The following is a 22,465-nucleotide window of genomic DNA, read 5'->3' as shown; positions in this document are numbered from 1 at the left end:
AGCTTTGTAATTTTAGTTTAACCTTAAAACCCTAATAGGTGAATAATCAAGATGCTAAAGGACTATAATTGTAATAGATGATTCTTCCATTTCTGAAGATCTTAACTAGTTAATCTCTAAACAACTTGTGCTAATTTGGGATTGTATTTCTATTATTTGTTTCCCCACCAAATAAGTTGCCTTATTTTCCTAATATCCATTAACCTCCTAGCAGCAAGAGCCAATAAAGCTTAGTGTTTCATTTGTATTTGCAATTTTCCAAGCATTTCAAGTATGAAATTTACATGGGTGTTTCGTTATATTGTAAACTTAAAAATGTTATATTGTTTAGGAGATAACATGCAAACATGTAGGCAACTTTGAATTCCATAATAGTTGATGTTGTCTTCATTTTTTTGTCTCATTCATGTCCTTCAGGCTATCTTAAGGGTATGTTTCCCTTGGTTGTTATTTGGCTTAATCAATTTCTTTTATTTGCAAATTGATATGATTTTATATCGAATTCATACCATACCATATATCGAACCGTTCCGTTTTTGTTGTACTAATTTTATACCGAAACCGTACCGAACCGTTTCATACCTTACCGAATTTATATGGTACGGTTATGGTTTGGACGTTTTGAAATGCGGTATGGCACCGAACCGTACTGAATTACCGATACCATACCATATTGATTCCCTTATTGTGAACCAAAACCTATCCATAGGAGTTTGGGCTTTTAACCACTCAACTAACCCACCATTGGTGAAAAAACACACATTTAAGATATATTATCTATATGAGGCCGCATGAGAATCATTTACATGACAGATAAAAATAAAAAATAATTTTAGATACAAACAAAATACCTTTTTACAGGAATATCTTCAATTCGAACTAGGGTTCGGTCTTTCGTTTATTTAATTGAATCATACATGAATCCGGTGAAAAAAAAAAATAAAATAAAAATTAAAAGCTGAATGGAATTTTCAAATTTTAAACTAACTAATTGAGACTTCAAAATCTAAAAAAATCCATCATTGATCTATTCTATAAAGGTTTTCTTATTTATTTTAAAGAAGATTCTGTTTGATACTAAGACCATTTTTTTTTTTCTTTCATTTTTTCGATTGAATTAGTCTAAAATAGAAAGAGTTTGATTTTGAAAAGCATTATCCAATTCCTCTTTGAAAGCCTATTTTAATGTATAAATTTTCAAATTTATATTTCAAAACGTTAATTCCATAGCTTTATGTATGTACCCGGAAACCTCCTAGGTTAGCTATTATGGAGTTCTATTTCATTAAAACTGTTATATATTTAAAATTCAGATTAATGATATACAACACTGTAAAATCTAAATTGCCCAATATTTTTATGTTTTTATTTTTTTATTTTTTTGGTGAGAAATTGAAAATCTTCATTCATGAACTCCATGAAAATACATACAAATTAAAAGAAAAAAAAATCAAAGAATGAAAATTGATCAAATACTGTACGTGCAATAGATAAAGTCATCCAAGCTAAGGAATGGGTCATGCTTAATAAACCCTTAGAATAAAGGCTGTAACAAGCACAACGGATACGACATTCATAGACACACCACAAAAACGATATGGATCTCATATTCATGCGAACGTGCGAGGCATTAAGAGGGAGTGACGGAACGTCCCTGAGCAGATTGGATGGAGAGAATCACTGAGGCCCTCAATACGACAGGCAGCCATCAAGATTTCTGGAGCCAGAAACTTCCAACTAAACTCACACTCGGGAGACTCCAAAGAACACTCAGAAGTGAGTCTTTCCTCCACAAGTTAGAGCCAAACGATTCCTTCCTTATTCCAAACTTTACTTCAACTGTTTCGCCAGTTTCGGTCAATGTCTTGAATCTCAGGTATATACCTCCTCCTTCCTCCAAGTCTTCGTCACCGCAGCGATGGAGTGAATCCTGCCACCGTGCTTTGTCGACCTGAGAGGCTCATCTCATGCTGGGTGACGCTTGACTTGGGTGAATAAAGAATTGCCACTGTTTTCAGACAATCCCAAACGAGGTGGAACTGTGGAAGTAGAACCTAAAAAATAATCGCAACCTGGGGTTACGATTCTTCAGAGCTTTCAACTGCAATCCAAGCTCACCAATGGCTTTGCTTCTTCAGAGCTTTCAACTGCAACCTCGTATCCATCCTACGCTCAGCCGTCGACATCCTCCTTGTCTATCTAATCAAAACAGAATTCAGTTCCCCGGTAACCCTAGGCTTCGGATTTTTCCTTCAATCGTAACCCCAAGAAGAAGCAGAGGCAATTCTTTATCTCCTCCTAAATCGGCTTCCGTTGATGGATTCTCTGTGTGGAGTCACACAGGAAAGCGTGAAAATGAAGAGAAGATTGTTAAAAATTTTATGGAGACGCTACAAAGATGGCTTGTCTTCCTTCGTTCAATCGTGCCGGGTGGGAGTTGGTGGCGTTTCTCAGAGGAAGTGGAGGTAGTTCTTACGGCGAAGCCGGTTACTGTATTCTCTGCACTTCGTCGGATGTGGGAATTGGTTGTCAATGATAAGCTGGTTATCTTCACTGCTGCTACAGCCCTAATTATTGCAGCGGTGCGTAAAATTTGATTGATTATATAATTTAATTGATTGGAAGTAATACCTTAAGCTTGAATGATTGATTAATTACGTGGACTGAGTTGTTCGCAAGGACTACGAAGTGGGAAAGCTGAATTGCAGGTCTTGGAGTATTTCATATATAGTTCTCACTCCTTCACCTCATTTGAGTATTTGTGAATTTCACTCAGTTGCTCGTCTGCACTTTACTTTCATAATTGATACTGGTGTGACCCTGCAATAATGTCTGTCCACCACATTTTCATTCAAAGCAGTCCATCCCGAGAGGGTAAACAGGAAACATTTGAAGCTCAACAGATCACGCATCTATGACCTCATCTTGCAAGAAAGTGGAAAATTTTATACCTTTTTATAGTAAACAGCGGAAATCATTTCTGTAGTTGCCTTGCTTTATATCCTGTATTTGCTTTTGCTAAATCTAGAATAGAGACAGGCACATGGCAAGTCGACAGTTATATGCTTTTTCTTGTCCTTTCAGCTTAAACTTGCCCCTGTATTTGAAAATTATGATACGTTTTTGGCAACAATCTGTTAAGTGAAGGATTTCAACTCATTACCTGCAGCTCTGTGAGATATCAACCCCACATTTTTTGGCGGCGTCTATTTTCAGCGCACAGGGTGGTGAGACCATGGTGTTCCATCGGAATGCACGTATCTTGGTTCTCTTGTGTTTTACTTCAGGAATTTGCAGGTCAAAATCTTGTATGTCAAAGTTCCCTGCTGCCATAGCATTCTTGATTAAAGCATAAATCTCTTGCAGTTGTCATGTCTTTCTAAATTATCATCTTTATCAAAAATTTATTTAGTAACATCCGCATGTGGTGTTTTCCAGTGATTATGTACCATTGCTGCCAATGAACCATGTGGAGGTTTGTTAGATCTTATAAAGAGTCATAGGGGTTCATGACTAAGTCTTCAAAATAAATCAAAATAATAGGGGATAAACTGGAAAATTATATAAATTTTACTAAAGTTTTTTTTATCCATTTAATTAAGTGCATAAAAGGTTGAGTAGAACTGGAAGCAGATACGTGTTTATGAGATTCTCATTGGCTCACAAAGAAGAAAAGCACTCCAAAAAGCTTATATATCTTACACAGGTGGTCAAAGGAAAAAAGGTGGTTTTAGAACCCTTGGAGAAGTGTTAGAAGAGAGAGAAAAGGAGAATTTGCATGACTGTCTAATTAAGTGCATCATAAGTAACTAAAAATTATATCATGTAGATGTCGAAGCATGTACATGTTTATGAGATTCTTATTATTAGGGAGTGAAGAAGAAGAAAACACTCCAAAATCCTTGTATGTTTTATACAGGTAGTCAGAGAAACAAAGAGGTTTTAAAACCCTAGGAGATGTTTCAGAAGGGAGAAAGAGAGGAATTTTTTCTTGACTGGGTTTGACAAGTTTCAAATGAATCAACTCAAGAACCAACAGTAATTGTGTATGACTGAATCACAGAACTGACAATAGTGATGAGAGGAACTATCCAAAAATATATATCAAAAGGGGCTGTGAATTGCTGTGGCCCTGATTGGCTCTAATTCCCTTTGGATCATAAATTCACCTTTTAATTGGTGGGATTTACTGTTTTGCAACAGATATCATACATACAGTTAGGGTTTCTAGTTTTCAGCTCATGGCCCATTTTATGTGAAATATTATTTCTTTTCTGTTCTATTAATTAAATATTGTTATTCATCGAATTAGAGTAGTTAAAAGCTATTAATTTTTTTTTTTCTTCATGGTTTTTATTTGTTCATTTTTTTTGTTTTTTGTTCATCATCCATCCTGGAGACTGCACAAAAAGGGTTCTTTAGAGTAAGCGGGCCATCTTATTTTGTCATTAGCAAACCAGTTGATCTCAACATTGTTTTTCCTTTTTTTCGGTGGTGGGGGTGGGATAAGTAGCATCAATTGATTTATGAAAATGGATGAGCAAATCTGAGCTGCTTCTATTTTTAGTGCAAGAATATTCACATGATGATAAAATGTAATGATGGTAAGAATGTTACCTTTATTCTAGTTCATCATCAATATGGTACTCATGTTTGAGGAGCAATAAACATGTAAATTAGTGCAGCAAAGGGATGACTGTTGAGTCATATGAGAGGAAGACTATTAAAAATATAAAAGTTCGATGAACTTTAAGTAGTGCTGATAACCGATAACATGAGGAGAACAAGTGGTATTATGCTACTTGAAGCCTTGAAATTGTTAGAAATCTAGTGAGAGAAGATCCATCGCTTGTGCTTCAAACTAATGATATGGCCGTAGAATTGAGTTGAGTTGCATACTTATATTTGGTCAAAGATGGATTGACAACTAGTAATATCCGACAGATCCTCCAATTTTAACCCTTCTCAATAACTAGATTATTTAAAAGGAGAGTGGTCATGAATTCTGCTTAGGCACCGTTTGTTTGCAGAAGTGAGGTGGGAAAAATAAACATATGGGACCCATATGTAGTGTGAATAGGAAAGGAAATGAAAGGATTTTGTAAAAAATTTTCAAATGTGGGTCCCACTTTTGTTGTATTCCACAGTTTTTTCACAAAATCCCACCTATTTAGTGAGACTTCAAAAAGGGATGGGGTGGGAAATTAACATGCCACGTCAACAAACAAACTTCCTTAATTTAAGGAAGCTTGTCTGCCAACTTTCCCACTCCATTGAGCAAAATAAGCCATACTTTGGGATTTCATGGAAAAATTACTTTTTAAAACTTTTTCTAACAAAGTCTCACTTATTTAGTGGGACTTTGAAAAGGGATGGGTGAGAAAAGTAATATGCTACAGCAGCAAAAAGTTTATCTGCCCACTTTCCCACTCCATTAGCCAAACAAGCCATACTTTGGGATTTCATGGAAAAAATTACTTTTTAAAACTTTTTCCAACCCCTTTTTCCCCATCCCACTTCAGATTTAGCAAACAAATGGTGCCTTAGTTAATGAAATGCTACTTCCAAGATAGGACCATTTATTTTAACTCATCCATGTATAGGAACTCCATGGCATGTATTTTGTGTAATTTACTGCTGAAAATGAAAACAAAAAAAGGATCTAGTGCAGTTTGTGCAGACACTATTAAATAACAAGCAGTGTTAGTTCATGGTTGCTTTCCCAAAGGATCTGCTAATATGTGTTTATTCTTCCATCCGGAGAAAATTAGTGTAAGTTCAATGCTAATGATTGAGTAGTCATATGTCACTCATGTGTTTGGATGATTAATGATTGTATCGATTGAGGTGTTGATAATGTACCCTTTTGTGAAACTCAGTGGCTTGCGTGGTTGCTGCTTCGGCATTGCTAATATGATCCTGGTGAGTTCCCTAGACGTTTAATGATTTATCAAATATGTAGCTTGACTTTTCTGGTCATATATATTCCTTTTTTTGGATGAATGACTTTTCTGGTGATATTTGTATGCATCCATTGCATTGATTGTTGGTCTTTACAGACATGTCCAACACTTTGGGGAGCCTTCTATATCTGCCAATACTAGCTGACATATACTCAGCTTTACTATCCCAACTAAATTGGGTTCGCTACATATATCCTAACGAAGTTAATGTTAAGGAGAGGACAAGATGATAACAATAACGGCAAACAGTTGAGTCTTAAACTCTCTACCGGGGCCAATAATCTGGATCCTTGGTCTCCAAACTGCTCCATTCGACGTCATACTAGGAGAAAGACCTAAATTTGTGCATTTCTTTCTGGTCATTTTAAGCCTGCTTGGGCTCTTTTAGCACCTTCAACCATAACCGAGTCATTCTTCCCAAACTGGGGCATATAAAGGCCTCCATTGAACATGGCCATCTAGCACAGGTGGCTTTCTCTTAGCTTATCTTGAACTGGAGCTACTCTCAAGCTAGCTCTAATAATATCCTTCCTTAGTATATTATTCTGGTTTTGATACTCATCCATCTCAGCAGTCAGCATCCTCATCCCTGCATTAATCACATAACACTCCGGATGCACATCTCCTATCCATCCAACCTAGTTTAATCAGCTGAGAGGCATCATCTTATTATATTTACCTTCTTTTTTGATGGTTGATCCTGGATAGTTGAAATGGTCAATTTGTTCTCCTTTTTGTACATAATATAGTTTAGTGTTATTTATTTATGGCTTTTATGGTTCAAAACTGTATTTTGCATATTGTTGTTATGAAATGATATGAATCAATATAAAAATGATAAATGAGAAAAACTTGCAGTAAGTGGTTATAGGGGTTGTTTTTTGACACTAGCCTACTTTTCATATCGACCTAAATTTGACCCTAATCAAAACCATCCAACCTCAACATGGACTCAGAGCTTGTGTTCTTGTCTGGAGGGTATATGTTAGTGTGAGCCACGCAGTGACCAGCTGCTTTGATACCAAGGTGACAGCTCGGTCTTGGACCAAGAGAAGCGCCTTTTACCACCTCTATGTGAAGGTGAACCCCAAAAGTAATCAGCCACTTTGACATCTAGGCGACAGCTTGGACTCGGCAATTAAGGCAAGTACCATGTTTTATTTTAGTCCTTAAGGGTGGTAAGAATGAGTTTACAGAATGTATAATGATAGAGATGTGTAACGAGAGGAGAATTTCATCAGGATTTGTGTTTGGGTGCTTGCCACATGTTTTCCTTGAACCTCAAGGGGCACGTTTTCACCATGACACTGGGAGATGCCTTCGCAATTACTCTTTTCATACATCTTAGGTACCTGTTTGGATTCGCCACACTCATGGATTATCAGGGTGACTTGGCTATCCATTTAAGAGGAAATTAAAAACTCAAGCCTACATTTAGGAGTCTGGATCGGTTCATGGATGTTTCAAGCTTATTTTATGTTATTGAGTGTGGAGTTTTTTTTATTTCCTTCACAACTGCATAGTGTAAATGCTAAGCTGGTTACTAGGATTGTTGTTTGTTCCTGGCGTGTTTACCAGTGAATCTTGAATTTGAGAAGGTGGGGACATGTCCAATCTGAGCACTTAGTTAAGCCATGGTCATTGGTGATGTTAGTATCTTGTTATATTGTAGTTTCCACTTTTTAGCTTTTCCTTGACAGTTATTTTCCAGAACTTCAGCATGCTTGATAAGATTATCGTTTCTTCAGGTTAAGCGTCTGAGGGAAAGACTGTATTCAGCTCTCCTTTTTCAGGTGTTAGATTTTACTCAAATTGGTGTTATGATCACTGCATTTTACACATCTAAAGCAAGCTTTGTCTAAAATGTTTTCTGGGCAAGTGTACTTACTCTAATATGTTGCTTCATTTATGTTTTACTTCTTATGTAGGAAATATCCTTCTTTGATGCTGCAACAGTTGGTGATCTAACAAGTAGACTAGGAGCAGACTGTCAGCAAGTGTCTCGTGTTATAGGAAATGATCTTAATATGATATTACGTGATATTGTCCAGGTTGCTTTCCTTGTCATTCAATCTTCCTCTTCTTTCTTTCAAGTTGGAGAATGATACCGATTTTAGGATTCAATTTGTAATTCTAGTAACCACTATTTCAGGGTACGGGTTCTCTAATATATTTGCTTTCTTTATCTTGGCATCTCACACTGTCTACAATGGTGATATGCTGTGCTCTAGCGACGATTATGGTGTTTTTTGGTCGGTAAGTGTGTGCATTACAGTTTGGCATGCTTATGTTTTCTGTAAAATATAATGTTAGCATCAAGTAAAGGCTATAAATGTGTAGGTAGTGCATGAAGCTCCAGTCATTGTGGCATCTGGGTGCATGGTCATAACTTACACAGCTTTACCTTTGCTTCATGAAGGGGTTGTTTCCCAGTTCAAATGTGTGACCACTTGATCATAACTCAACTTGTTTCTATTCCAAAGACACTGAAAAACACCAGAGACATGTCTCCTTTAAGTTACCATATAGAGCCTAAGATGCTTATATTTCTAATTGGTTTTTGTGTGATTTCTCTTTTCTCCTAATCAGATATTGCTGGTGTTTGTGCCATTTGCACTTTCAAGTATTTGATATTTAGAACTGCAACAACTTTAAAGGCATAAAATTGATGAGTCATACCAAGAAAATATAGGGGGAAAAAAGGTACTTCGGAACCGATCTAAGAACATATACTGATACTTGGAGAACCATTTTGGTTTCTTTTATAGGGAGATCGAAGGGAAAAGTTATTATTTTCTTAAGAGGCCTATGGAAGTCTTTAGAGCTTATAGAAAGAACCTCCATATGAATTTTATCAACCAAGAAAAGACACATAATAAATCTATAGTGTGCTAAGACCCAATATAATTAAGGACATATATGATGTCATAGTGATGTGTCTCAGAACTGCAGAGGGCCAAATTTAGTTAATTCCCAATTACAATTAGGCGACACTGAGCATCAGCAGCCCTTAGTTGTTTGTACTCACCATGAACGATTAACTAACCAGACAAGCACGTCTAAGATGAGTTTCTTTGGCGTGTGCCATTCAATGAAGTTATGGAGATCAAGAGGTTTTAAGTTAGCAGAACATGGACAAAATAGATGATGTGTAACTTCAGAAAAACTAGGAGAGGTGATGAAGTGGTGAAACTAGAAAGAGCTACCACTAAGTGAATTCTTCAAATACGTGAGGTCAACATTAACAATAAGGGTGATATAGAGAAATTTCTCACAGTGTTAATGATGCAAAATTAAAGACATATTTAAGAAAGAAGAAGCCCATTAGGTCAGGCCCATCAAAGGCCTAAAGCTATCACTCAAATCAGCCCATGGCTTTCATGGGTTAGGACTGTTTTAGTGGGTTAAAGTTAGCTCACATATGTTAAATTTCATAGTCTAGACCTAAGCCCAAGTCTAGTTTTTGAAAAGTCAATGAAAGGGCTGTGGTTTGAATATAAAAGAACTCATTGTCAAAGGAGTTCTCCTTTGTCAAGAGTTAGGTAGTAGTTGAGTTATTAATAGGTAGGTGGTGTTAGCTAGTGGTTGGATGTTACCATTAATGTTGATGTCTCTTTAGAATGCTATATAAAGAGCCTTATGTAAGAGGTGAAGACAACTCATCTATTGAAATCAAATTGCTTTGTTAGCATTCCTTCTCTATGGAGACTCCTTGTGTTTGATCAAGGTAGGTTGGTGTTCGATCTAATCGATCCACCTTGCGGTGTGAAGCCCGGGTTTTACATTTTTATTCTCAATTCCTTCATATTGTCCTTTCAATTTCTTCATCATAGTTCTACCCATGTTTGAAGATCTATTCAGTCCGTATTCTTATGCTATTATCCTTATAATACCACTCTAGTTTCAGCCCTCTTTCACATCTATTTTCTGTTTCATCTTAAGTCCATCAAACTTGAAATTGATTTTCCTGTGAAAGGTCCTATTTGGCTACTGTTTTGATCAATCAAATACAGTACTACATTAGTTAAACTTGAACGAATGAAGGGGAGAGGTGAATCAGAAGTGATGTGACTAAAGCATGCTGGTTAAGCTTATGGGGAAATTTTGCTGGACAATCATAAGATCAGCTATGACATATGGGGCAGAATGTTGTGTAATTTAGAAGAGTAATATAGATAAATTGAGTGTTTAGCAGAGATGAGGATGATCAGGGTTTGTATAACAAGACCATGAAATGTAGAGCAAGGAAGAATGACTAGATTCATATTAACAGAGCTAAAAGAGGTAGGGGTAAACCTAAAATGACTATTGGAGAAGTAGTAACAAGGATATGCATATGGTAGTGCTTGAACCTAGTATGCAAATGGAGTTGTTTGGAAACAAGGACCTACAACCAACCCCTCATAGGGGATGGTCTTGGGATGATGCTTAGCCTATGCTAGATCCATGTTGCTGACACCATTTAGTTGGGATAAGGCTATGTTGGTTTTGTTATCTAATTTAAAATTCTCATATATACTGTTATAGGAATATACTGACTATGGTGGAAACCTTATTGATCCTTGTAAGTAAATCGATCAGCTGTAAGGCTACCATATTAAAACTCCATGCTGCAGCCGCCATGAGGATTTCTCTTTATGGACAATGTTTGCATGGTTTTAAGCTTCTAGGCTTCTAGAGATTGTTGGCCAATAGTGGTCGGGTTTTCTAGGCCTTCTTTGTATGTAGGCTCTTGCTTTATTGTTTACTTCCTCCTTCTGGGTTTCTGACCAGTTTCGGTTGGTTCCCATTCTTGATGCATTTTAGTTTATGTGGTTTCTATACAATATTTAATGTTTCCCCATCATCCATGGGAAAAAAATTGGGCCTTTTGGATGCAACTTTCGTTCTTTATACGTTCATGAGCTATATCCCTTGCAACTGTTTCTGGCCTTTATGAGTTGTCACTGACAGTTAATGAACTCACTAATTGTGGAACCTTTTGGTAGTCTGTTACTCAAAGCCATTCAGGGGTATATCTCCTGATATCTTTTAAGGCTTGAGAGTTGGTGGCATTTTCTGTTGCCCATCAGTCCACTGTCCAGCATGTGTGGGATTAAGCTGCCATATTATTGGCAATTCTAGTGGTAGTATAGGGTAGGGGCCGGAGGGCCAACTGGTGTTCTTTTTATATATATTTTTTTAAATTTTGGAGGGCTCGGGTTAAGAGACCATGAAGGGTCAGTCATGTCAATGCTACTAATCTATTCTGATCCTAATACCTGAGTATCGTAACTCGAGCATGGCAGACTCAGAAAATTCCTGATCTGGTATTGAGATTTCCTTCTATATGAATGGAGAGACATTTGATTGTAGTGGAAGATTCTAAAATTATGTTCAGAAGACTTCATGTGGGACAATAGGTCCTTGGAGATTAAGCTAGAGCTTTATTTGCCAATAGAGATTTCTAATTTGTGTGGTGGATGTGGTCAACTACTAATTTCTGTTAATGGTTTCCTCATCGGTTAGTTTGTGGTGATTTTCTTGTAGTCTAGCATTGTATTTCTAGTAACTTCTCAATTTAATTTGGTATTTTTTTTAAAAAGGAAAAAGATTAGAAACACTAAGTTCAAATCTTCTTTCTTGGACAGATACCAGAAGAAAGCAGCAAAGTTAACCCAAGAATTCACTGCTTCTGCCAATGAAGTAATTTCAGATTACCTGTTGGTAACTAAATTAAATTCTGTACCCTGTACATTTTTAAGCATTTTATTTTTCTTACCTAAATGCAGGTTGCTCAGGAGACATTTTCATTGATGAGAACAATCCGAGTTTATGGAACAGAGAAACAAGAATTTGGAAGGCAATTATCTCAATTAGAAACTCTTGCTTATTTTTTATAATACTTTTCTTCCATAGGGATATCAAGGGATTGGAAAGTGAGAGAAATGGATGCTCCTATATGTGTGTATACCTGTGGTTTTTGGGTCCTATTTTGAGTATTCCTGCTCTGGTTGACAGGTACAACCAATGGCTGACGAAATTAGCAGACATAAGCTTGCGACAAAGTGCAGCCTATGGATGTTGGAATATGAGCTTTGGCATCCTCTACCATTCCACCCAGGTCTGGCTCTTCCCTAGGTTATTAGGTATTCGTTTTTAGGCAGCTAATTAGTTCTATTCCTGATGTATATATTTGTGATTAATGGCTAATATTGCCATCAAGTTGATCTCTGGGATAAAACACAAGCATATCTTTCAGCATTTTACTTAAAAGGGAGCAACACGTTGTCACCATTGGTAGCAGTGATTTGTAACCACATTCATCTGTTTTGCCATGTGGAAGCTCGAATGGACCCCAAACTATGTGTACGGGTGGACCCCGAGGTTCTAACGTAAACCATCTTGAACAAAGTGTAATGCTGATTTGGTCTAAAAAGATTTGCCAACAATTGAAGAACCTGTAGGAGATCACACACTGAAATTAATTAAAATAGAAAAGGAGGATAGGATTGAATTGAGTATCTCACTCACTTCTGAGTCTCTAACACATGGCCTCTCACCTTACCTGTCTCTCACAGCCCTTTATGGCTTTAACCAAGTGCATTCTTTTTCTGAAACTCAATTTGGCCTCTTATCAGCTATTCCTTTATGTGAGTTTCCAACAAATTACATCCTAGGCCTCAAAACCAAAAGCCCATTTACAATATAGCTCCTATCCTAATCTAGAAATATAACTCCATCGATAAAGGTTTGCCAAGCTCTCTTGTCAACTCTCCCTGTTAGTTTCTTATTGAAATTTTCTTGTTGACCATTCATCCGATGGGTAATTTGCAAGTAATCAAAGAAAAAGAGACTTTGACACGGCTTGCCATTTTGCAATGTAGCTCAGTTTAGTCTTCATTTGATCTCAGGATTGAAACAAATGCCATTTGGTTTATCATGCTAATAAAATGAGAAATGACTAACGTATAAAAGATCAATTAGTTAATTTATTTTTTTTGTTTGACTATTAAAATTTCATAGGTTATTGCTGTGCTGGTAGGAGGAATGTCAATTATGAATGGTCATTTAACAGCAGAACAACTTACAAAGTTTATAATGTATTGTGAGTGGTTGATCTATTCAACATGGCGGATAGGAGACAATTTGTCATCACTGATGCAGTCTGTTGGGGCAAGTGAAAAGGTCTTCCAATTGATGGATCTTGCACCTGATGGCCAATTCTTATCAAAAGGCAAGGACTATATTCAAATTGATATCAATTTATTTTATGCTCTCTAAATCTTTATGGGTCCATCAAATTTTCATTTGTGGGTGTGAGGATACCTCCTGGATTAGCCTTGTGTGAATCTTGAGATCCATTCACTTTTTTGTAGGCAGGGCCGCAGGAGCCTTGTGCAATGCAATGCTTCTTATGCAATCAAGTCTTTTGCTAATATTTAGAAATATGCTTCTCAACAACACAAAGGTTTCCTTTGTAGATTTTTTTTAAAGAATTAATTTGAGTTTGGTGTGCAATTTAACTACAGGAATTAAATTGCAAAGGCTAATGAGGAACATCAAGTTTGTGGATGTATCGTTTCGTTATCCCTCCAGAGAAATGGTATGTTTTCCATGCCTTCCTTCAAGCACAAATTATTAGACATAAGCTTTCTTTCTCTCCGTCATTTGGTTCATCTAATGTATTACAAGAACTTTATTGCATCCATATCATTGCAAAAATTGGATTGGATGGCAAAAGATGCATGTGACAGATATGCTATCTTTCGAATAGATTTTGCAGCTTGTGAAACCAAATATCTTTAAAATGACAATATTGCATGTCAATTACAATGACTAGGATTTAAAATTTCATTATTTTGCAATGTCACATTCTCTATCTTCCAAAATGTTTTGATGTATAGTTAAGTCATTCCCTCATTTAGTAATATCTTAAGTCGATATATCGCTTCGAACTCTAAATTCATGAGCATTTAAAGATCGCATTTTACTCCTCGGCCCCCATCTTGCGATGGCCGATCTTGAAAGATCATCCCACAACAGCATCTACTGTGGATGGATGATGACGCCATTCAATGTCGAGGTCTCTCTCATCCTTGCGATCGCACTCGATCTCTCTCTTTGCCCCCCCCCCCCCGGTTTCTCCCCCATCCCCCCCCCCCCGGGCCCCCCCCCGCTCTCTTTCATCTCCTCGGTCTCAAAACACTGCGATCTCCCGGCCATACGCTCTACCTCACTCGGTCTGTCCCATGTTATCTTTCTCTTAAAGTCTTAGTGGGTTGGGTAGTAGTTTCAATTATCAATGAAAACCCTATTTTAATTTCATGTTTGACCCCCAATGTCTTTATGGGCTAGGCCTAGAGTCTATTTTGGCCCAATTTTGAATTATTTTGAGTTTGAGTTATATGCAGTTTGTCTATTCCTGCTTGTGGGTTGGGTAGGTGGTTGGCGGCGGCCCTTGAATGGGAGGACAACTTAAGTTGGGGTTATTTTGGGAATTAAACATGTAGGGTTTTGAGGAATCAATTTTTTTTATTTAAACCTTGTATGGAATTCGTTTTTGGCAATGAATGAATGAATGAAAAAAAGAATTAGAAAAGAAGCTCACGCTTCTCTCTCTCTCTCTCCCTCCTAGCGATACTAGTTCTTCTTCCGCTCTCCAAGTAAGCTCTCTCCCCTCCTTTCACCCTTATTTCCCACTAGAAAATTTCCCCTTGCTCTCCTGTATAAAGATCTACTAATTTTTTTCTAAAAAAAGATCTAGTTTCTTTCCTGGAAATCTTCTTCTTCCCCAAACCCCACGGTTGTTATAATTTTCTTGCAGAAAAAAAACCAAGGTTTTTTTCTTCCCTCTTTCCCTTATACGGTAGTGTAGTTGTCTTTTGTTAGTCTTCCTTCCCTTTTCTTTGTTTCTTTTCTTTCTCTCCCTCTCTCTTATCACCTACTCTCTTTCCTAGGATACTTCTTTACTTCAAAATATTTTTTTCTCCTTTCCTAGGATTCACCACTACTTCAAAAATATTTTTTCTTTCTCTTATTTTTGTTCCTAGATGCTTTCTAACCCCTGTTTTGCAGCCAGGATCAGCAGGTAACATTATCTCTCCCAAAATATTTCTCATTTATTCTTTGGTAGTACTTTTGTTTAAAACAAAAACTTCCCAAGACTCCCTTTACATTGTTAATTGTTGAATTCCTTGTTAGAAATCTGATATGGATTAGGACAGCTCTATTTTTCTTTAAGTTTCTTAATACCCTTGCATTCAATTTAGTGTTATGGTGCCAAGATCCCCATCCCCTTATTTCCCTATTGATTATTGTTTAGTTGTGCTTACCAGTAAGACTTATTGTGTTTATTTCTCTACTTTAGCTGTCTTACATGCATGATTAATCATATTTCAAGTGCTGCAAATTCCTTTCTTTACTATCTGTCAATAATAGTTGTTTAATTCTAAAAGTCTAGTAGCCCACTTTGTAGGTCCCCTAGTTTCTAGGGTTTCTCCTACATCACCTATTCTTTTAAAATAAAGATAAATGAGTTATATTTTAAAGTGATACTGAAAGGAGGATGATGAAACTACTCTGATTTTATCTCCTCCTTGGATACTAGCCATTTATATTTAACAGATAAGAGAAGCAAAAGGATTTACTCATTTCCTGAAAATAGGTAGCCATTGCCCTACTACTCACAGGATACAGTAGGACCCACTTGTGCACAAAACCTGGTCCTTAACTGATTTGCCTCATGGTGGATACTGGTCTGACTACCTAACATCCTATGTTGCCTACTTACTACTTATTTATCCGTATTATGCTTCAAAATAGTAGTTTTTCTGTGTTGAGAGCTTATCCATGTGTATCTTCTGTATATATTTCACCTTGTAGCTTCTCTCTTGTATTTCTCTAATGTCTTTTAGAAATGCCTTTTTGATACTATAACTGATACCAATACTTGACACTTGATACTTGATTCTTCTAACATTGTTTGATGCAATTCTTAGGAAGAGACTAAAGAAACATGGAGAATATATTATGCTATTCTGGATCTGGGACCTGTTTATCCCTGTGTTGTGTTGCTCATTTGTGTGATTATGCTTTTCAATTCTTTGGTATTGCTTTAAATAAATTTGATGGTATGTGGGAAAGAAATCATTCATCTTCCACTTGATATTTGCACAGGTTCCTGTTCTACAACATTTAAACATTTCAATAGGCTCAAGTGAGGTGGTTGCAATTGTAAGAGAACATCTCTCTCTCTCTCTCTCTCTCTCTCTCTCTCTCTCTCTCTCTCTTTTATATATATATACCCACTTAATTTTAATTTTTTTTTGGGGGTGGGGGGTTGGGGTTGGAAAATCATCTTCTTGTTGGTCACAACAAGATTATAACCTTACTTTTTTTCCCCCTTTTACTATAAGCCACTTTTTTTCTTCATTGAGTGTAAATCTGTCATTACACTTAAAACTTCATTTAATTACTACTTTTGAAGACCTTTTCCACGCCGGTTTTAAATACTTTTTGGGAATAATGTAATGGCAGCTGAAAGAAGGTTGCGACTTCTTAGTCCCCACTTTGGCTAGTAAGTTGTGCCTTGTACATATAAGAAAAAGAATGCTTTGTGGTTGTGTGGTTCCTGCACCTAGATAATGGAGCATACAAATTATTTGTCTCACCCCCAATAAAATCAAAAACCCTATTGATGTTGATACCCATGCATGATTTCAAACTGGTCCCCACACTGGTTAGGGGCTACACAAACATCTGCACTTTTGCTGGTGCTAAAGAGACTGGAATAATTGATCTTTCTGTTTTTGGTTAGGTTGGTCTCAGCGGTAGTGGGAAAAGCACAATAGTCAATCTTTTGCTTCGGTTGTATGAGCCAACAGAAGGTCAGGTATGGTGGCTGTTTGTCTTATCTAGATAGCATTATTTTCGATTAAATGCCACTGCAAATATCTGTATTGAAGGGGTTAGCACTTATTTGGTTGGTTGATTTTATACTGATGATCAACTGGAAAACATAATAAAAGCAGCAGCAGTAAGCTCAATATTCTATTAACTGACACTTCTTCCTAACCCTCCTTTCTCACACACTAGCATGCACATATCAATACTTGAGTTTTATAATCTTTTTAAACCTATGTGTAAATACATAAAATGTGATTAATTGAATTTGATTAAACTCTTAATTGTACAAATATCAGGTCACTGAACATGCCTTATGATCTGGGAATTCTAGACATGCATGGCTTGGGTACCTTGTGGATTTGTCACTTGTCAAATTTAGTTGTCCATCTCAATTGCACAACCCACCATCCATTGTGCTTATTCTTTTGAAACGACAGGTCTTCTATCTTTTCAAAATGTTGGCTTCTCAAGAGAAGTTCTATATTATCCTTTAGATAACTCAATTGTTTCCTGTGTTCAGAGCTTTAACTTTTTGGTACTTTGCTTGGTCAATATTGAGTACTACGATTCAAAATTCTCAACATACTGATGTGCACCATTTCCAATACTTTGTTGGGAGTTAGTTGTTTGGCTGTTGTGTTAGTAATTGTTTTTTCTAAATGCAGATACTAATTGATGGTTTTCCCTTGAGAGAATTGGACATCAAGTGGCTGAGAGGGAGAATTGGATTTGTGGGACAGGTTATCCATATCCTTCAAATCATATGTCAAATTTACGAGAACCAACAATTATGCCAAATTATTTTTCATGACATTTTGTTTTGTGCAGGAACCTCCTCTTTTTCGAATGAGTATCTCCTCAAACATAAGATATGGATGCACTCGAGAAACCAAACAGGAAGACGTAGAATTGGCTGCTAAGCAGGCCTATGCTCATGACTTCATCATGTCACTGCCTGATGGGTATGAAACTCTTGTTGATGATGATTTGCTCAGTGGAGGACAAAAGCAGCGGATTGCCATTGCCAGGGCCATTCTTAGAGACCCGGATATTTTGATACTTGATGAAGCAACAAGTGCATTGGATGCAGACAGTGAACACTATGTTAAGGTAATTTTGCGATAAACGGTAAGGACAGAGAACATTTAAGGTCAGTGAATAGTGCTGCTGACTTGTTTCTGTTTTTATATTCAGGGGGTTCTTCATGCTGTCAGAGATGATTCCAAGACAAAAAGAACTGTTATTGTCATAGCACACAGGTAAGGCCTTCCAACACTCCTCTTTTTCCTGTTTTAGAGAAGATGCTAATCTTGATGACCCACATTTGCAGGCTATCTACAATACAAGCTGCTGACAGAATAGTGGTGATGGATGGTGGTCAAATCGTGGAGGTAAGCAAACTCAACTCTTTAGATCAAAACAAAGGTATCTAGCTTAGACATCAAGATGCTACTGTTGTGTAGTTTAAATGGAACTTAGATTGCCTCAAATCTCATTTTCTGCAAGATTTGAAGTATGAACTATGCAGCAATGGTGCTTAACCTTAGAACATTATTCACTAATCTTAAAGTTACTAGTAGAAACCTATGTTATATTGACTAATCAAATTAAATTAAATAAAAGGTGAACTTGGTGCCAAAGGCTTCTTCACAAGCAAAGTCCCCCTTGTGTGTGTGGGTGGGGGGGGGGGTGCATTTTTCCTGCACAGCCCTACCCCAACAATTCTTGTTGAGAGGCTATTTCGATAATATTCACTAATTAAATAATTCAACAGAAAGATTATACCTATAATCCACAGGGCACCTGCATTTAATAAGGTGTGGGAAGGGGTCAAACATATACAGCCTTATCCCCTCTTTTTAGTAATGGGGGACGGAATAGAGGAGAAGAAAACAAGAAAGAAACCTGAGAAGACTTAAGAGTTGTAGCAAGGAAGAAGGAGAAGAACACTGATAAGAAGAAGAAAAGAAGAAGGGGGGGGGGGGTGCAAACATACAAAGCTCAAGCTTTAATTCATCTTTCCACGCCATCCTCAATAAGCTGCTTACAAGTGTTTAAATAATAAAGAGGCATACTTCAATTAAAAAACAACTATAGTAGGGCTCCTGGCAATTCCAAAGTAACTAAAACAAACTGATCCTACTAGGACTTCTAGCAATTTAAAACTAACTAAAACTGATCCTACATATCTTAACCAAATTATAAATCTGATTACATAATTGTCCCAGTAAGCAATTAATACAGTCTTATATCATCTTTAAAACACTCATGCAAAATAGAATCTCCTATTTTATCTCCTTGCAAGCTGGACATGGGCCCACCAAGCAGGAAGAACAGTCTCCTAGGTTGTTGTTCATGTTACTGTAGCATGACTAGTTGTGATATATTGTTTTCAAGACCTGAACATGTGACTGAGGGCGTGTTTGCTAACAGGCCAAGGAACAGTTTTGGCGTTCTTTTGTTCTTAGAATGCTGAAGAACGCCAAAAAGCGTTTGGTAAAATGAGTCTTTTTTTCATTTTTAGGCAATCGAAGGTTGCTTTGATTTTCTTGTCTGAGAAGGCTTTTTGCGAAACAACTTTGACTTGTTTCGTCGTTCTCAAAAACAGAAAGCATGTCGAATTACATTAAAGAGGGACACTTAACCCAAACTTCATTCATATGTAACTTCTAACTCCTTCTCGCCTTCATTAGATTTTTTTATTTATTTTATATTTTTTAAATATCCATCGCCTCAAGTGTTCTCAACACAAATTTTGCCAAACAGTCAAAACTGTGCTCAGACCACTGTTCTTCGATAAAAACACTAGAAAACGCTTCTCGCTAAGAATGTTGTTTCTCAGAAAAAACTGTTACCATTAAGTGAATACTTGACCAACATATGCCAAGCACAACCTTCTGTGTAATAATTTGTGAATAAATAAAAGACTTTGCAATGCAGAGGCTCTTCCAACTGCAGGGTCTGGAGAGGGTCGTATGATATGCAGCCTTGTCCTTTCTTTAGCAGAGAGGCTGTTCCAATAGTAGAGCTGGATATAGCATAAATGGCCCAGTTTATAACATCTGGCCACATTTTCAGGAAACCTAATGGGGGACAAAATAGAGAAGAAAGAAGGGTAAAGAAGTTAGGGGGAAAAAGGGGGAATCTTAGAAGAATTAGTCTTGAAGAAGGGGAAGAGGGAGAACAAAATTCGTAAGCAGAAGAGGAGGAGGAGGAGGGGGTGGATGCTGCAAACGCTCAAACTAAAACTTCAATTCTCAATAAGATGATTACATGTGCTTGAATAGTGAAAGAGACATTCTTCAATACAAAAACAACTGTAAGAGGACTCTAGGTAGTTTAAAACTAGCAAAAACACTGATTGTACTAAGATTCTCAGGAATTTACAATTAACTGAAAAACTGATCTTAGATATCCTACTTGAATTAAAAATCTAATTACATAATTATCCCAATAATAAATAACAAAATCCTAAGCTATCTTTAAAACTCCCACAAAAACAGTTCCTACTTTATCTCCTTGCAAGCTGGAGTTGGGCCCCACCAAATGTGAAGAATGATATCTTAGGTTACTGTTCAATGATCTCCTAGGTCACTATTCACGTATTCTAGCGTGAATAGTAGTACGTGAATAGTAACTTCTGGTTGTGCTGCATCAGAACCTCTTTGGTCAGGGACAGTTCTGCCTTAGTTGAGACCAGATATACCATGTTAAGATGTACTGGGTTGATGTCATTAGAGAAGACCTTTACATTAATGTCATTAGAGAGGACCCTCGATGTCTTCGGAGATGCCCTATGATGACCTCCTTAGAGGTGTCCTATATTATCCCCTTAAAGGTACCTTGGAGATGTCCTATGCTAGGTTCCTTGGGGGTATTTTAGACGGAGCTCTAGGGAGTCTTTGGAACTTGACTCAAGAAAAGGATTGTTGGAACTTGGAGGTGCATGACAGCTCCAAGCATTACTTACTCAAGAAGAAAGTAATGCGGTCCTGTGAAGTAAGAGTCGACCAAAACAATGGGGACAGTGCCCAGGGAATGCTGGCAGGGACATGATTGTTCATATTGGAAGATTTGCTTCCTGAGAAAGATGAGTGGTGGCATCCCATAAGCCCTTATAGTTGACCATCACTTGCAATCTCCTCTGATCATATGGTTGGCATGGCCAAGGGTCTAGGTGGCACTCGGCCACAAGATTATGTGCTCAAACGAGGACCCTTGGAGGATTCACGTGGACACTCAACAGTTAGGCCAGCCTATAAATACCTATGTCCTCCACAGGTAAGAGATTTTTACTTTACTGTTCATTACTTACCTTGTTTTCCACTTTATCTTCTTCTCAGTCTATCTGTTAGCTTCACCACCTCCTAGGGGATCGGGGTCAAGTAGTTTCTAACTTAGGTATTCGAGAAACATGGTCCACAGGCCGGCCTCCTTTGACTCGTGCGCTCTTTCCTCGTGGGTGACTAGGTTGGACCGGAAGGGAGGACCACAGCTAGAATCCGCTGCAACAGAGCATAACCATTTGATCAAAGTGGAATAACCTTTAGCATTGCACCTAGAGCTGGATGTACCTAGAGAAAACCCATGACCACTTGGTGACCATGAAACAACCATTAGTATTGTACCAAGACCCATCCTCTATACAATAACAAGAATAAGAAGTCACCTTCTCCCAACTAAACAGGGTTGGCCACATGGATTTTGCCTTCCAATCAGTTTATTTGCGTATCATTTTTCACCACTTCTCTTAACGTTATCTTATTGTAGGTCTACCTCAAGTTCTTCTGGTTCCTCCAATTGGATTAAATCACTTCTCCATATGTCAAAACGTAGTTGTGCCACCTCAATCACTTGACCTTGTCGTGTTTTCTTTTTAAAAACCCCAACACTTCGTGAATAGGGTTTAGAAGATGTGCATTACGAAAATAGGTAACCATGCCTAGAAACTGTTTTAACACTTTTGTTGTCCGTTTGTTGCAGGTTGGAAGCCACATTGATCTTCTCCACGGAGACGGACTGTATGCAAGACTAACCAAACGACAGACCGATGCCTTTGTGTGAGCATGCTCAAGTGGTAGAGTCATGGAGTTCAGGGTTTGTTCTACAATTTTTTAATGATGGAGCAGCCCACGAGTACAGATGATCATCTTTACAACAAAAAAAAAAAGAAAAAGAAAAAAGAGTACATATGATCTTATTTTTCATAATTCCATTGCTATCTTTTCTGTCCTGTATTCATTCATCTGGATGCAGGGGGAATTTATACATCGGGGAGAGAGGGAGAGAGACAGGCAGCATTTCCAATTTGTAAAGGGGCGTGCATTCTTTGATCATTTATTCCCAATTACCTTCCGATACGGGGAAGAATCTTCATAAAGACGACACAAGAAACTTAAAAATCAATATCATTGTGTACAGCATAATCGGTTTATTCTTTATGCCTGATATTTCAGTGTATTTTGGTTCTCTTTTTTAGCTTTGAGTATGTATGTTGGCTCCAGCCTGAAGGTGCTAGAAAAGTCCAACCGTTTGCAGCATAACATCAAGCAATCAAGCAGGGCTGGCGAGATGATACATTAAATGCAGGGGCCCGTTGATGGACTTAACCAAAT

At 37.4% G+C, this 22,465-nt stretch overlaps 1 protein-coding gene across 1 annotated transcript; it reads left to right on the top strand.

Moving 5' to 3' along the window:
• The first annotated feature begins 1,629 nt into the window (after nt 1-1,629).
• On the top strand, nt 1,630-22,458 carry ABCB26 (transporter associated with antigen processing protein 1). Its single transcript, XM_089148919.1, has 18 exons — nt 1,630-2,582; nt 3,170-3,297; nt 5,880-5,922; nt 7,712-7,756; nt 7,892-8,014; nt 8,116-8,219; nt 11,594-11,648; nt 11,735-11,805; nt 11,964-12,066; nt 12,969-13,179; nt 13,475-13,548; nt 16,122-16,178; nt 16,762-16,836; nt 17,516-17,590; nt 17,679-17,960; nt 18,045-18,109; nt 18,181-18,241; nt 21,834-22,458. Exons 1-18 carry the CDS (start codon nt 2,121-2,123, stop codon nt 21,912-21,914), a joined length of 2,115 nt encoding a protein of 704 aa, XP_089005045.1. The 5' UTR covers nt 1,630-2,120; the 3' UTR covers nt 21,915-22,458.
• The last annotated feature ends 7 nt before the right edge of the window (nt 22,459-22,465 follow it).

Source organism: Hakea prostrata, chromosome 3 (assembly GCF_041222555.1).
Source record: "Hakea prostrata isolate BN-2017 chromosome 3, UWA_Hpros_2, whole genome shotgun sequence".
Lineage (NCBI taxonomy): Eukaryota > Viridiplantae > Streptophyta > Magnoliopsida > Proteales > Proteaceae > Hakea > Hakea prostrata.
Note: the sequence above shows the minus strand (reverse complement) of the source record. Positions and strands in the feature narration are given on the sequence as shown.

Excerpts from the sequence above, each read along its gene's own strand:
- ABCB26 (XM_089148919.1), top strand. The coding sequence starts at position 2,121 with ATGGCTTTGCTTCTTCAGAGCTTTCAACTGCAACCTCGTATCCATCCT. Across the intron at positions 8,220-11,593 it reads ATTATGGTGTTTTTTGGTCG|ATACCAGAAGAAAGCAGCAA; the intron begins GTAAGTGTGTGC and ends TTTCTTGGACAG. Across the intron at positions 18,242-21,833 it reads ATGGTGGTCAAATCGTGGAG|GTTGGAAGCCACATTGATCT; the intron begins GTAAGCAAACTC and ends CGTTTGTTGCAG.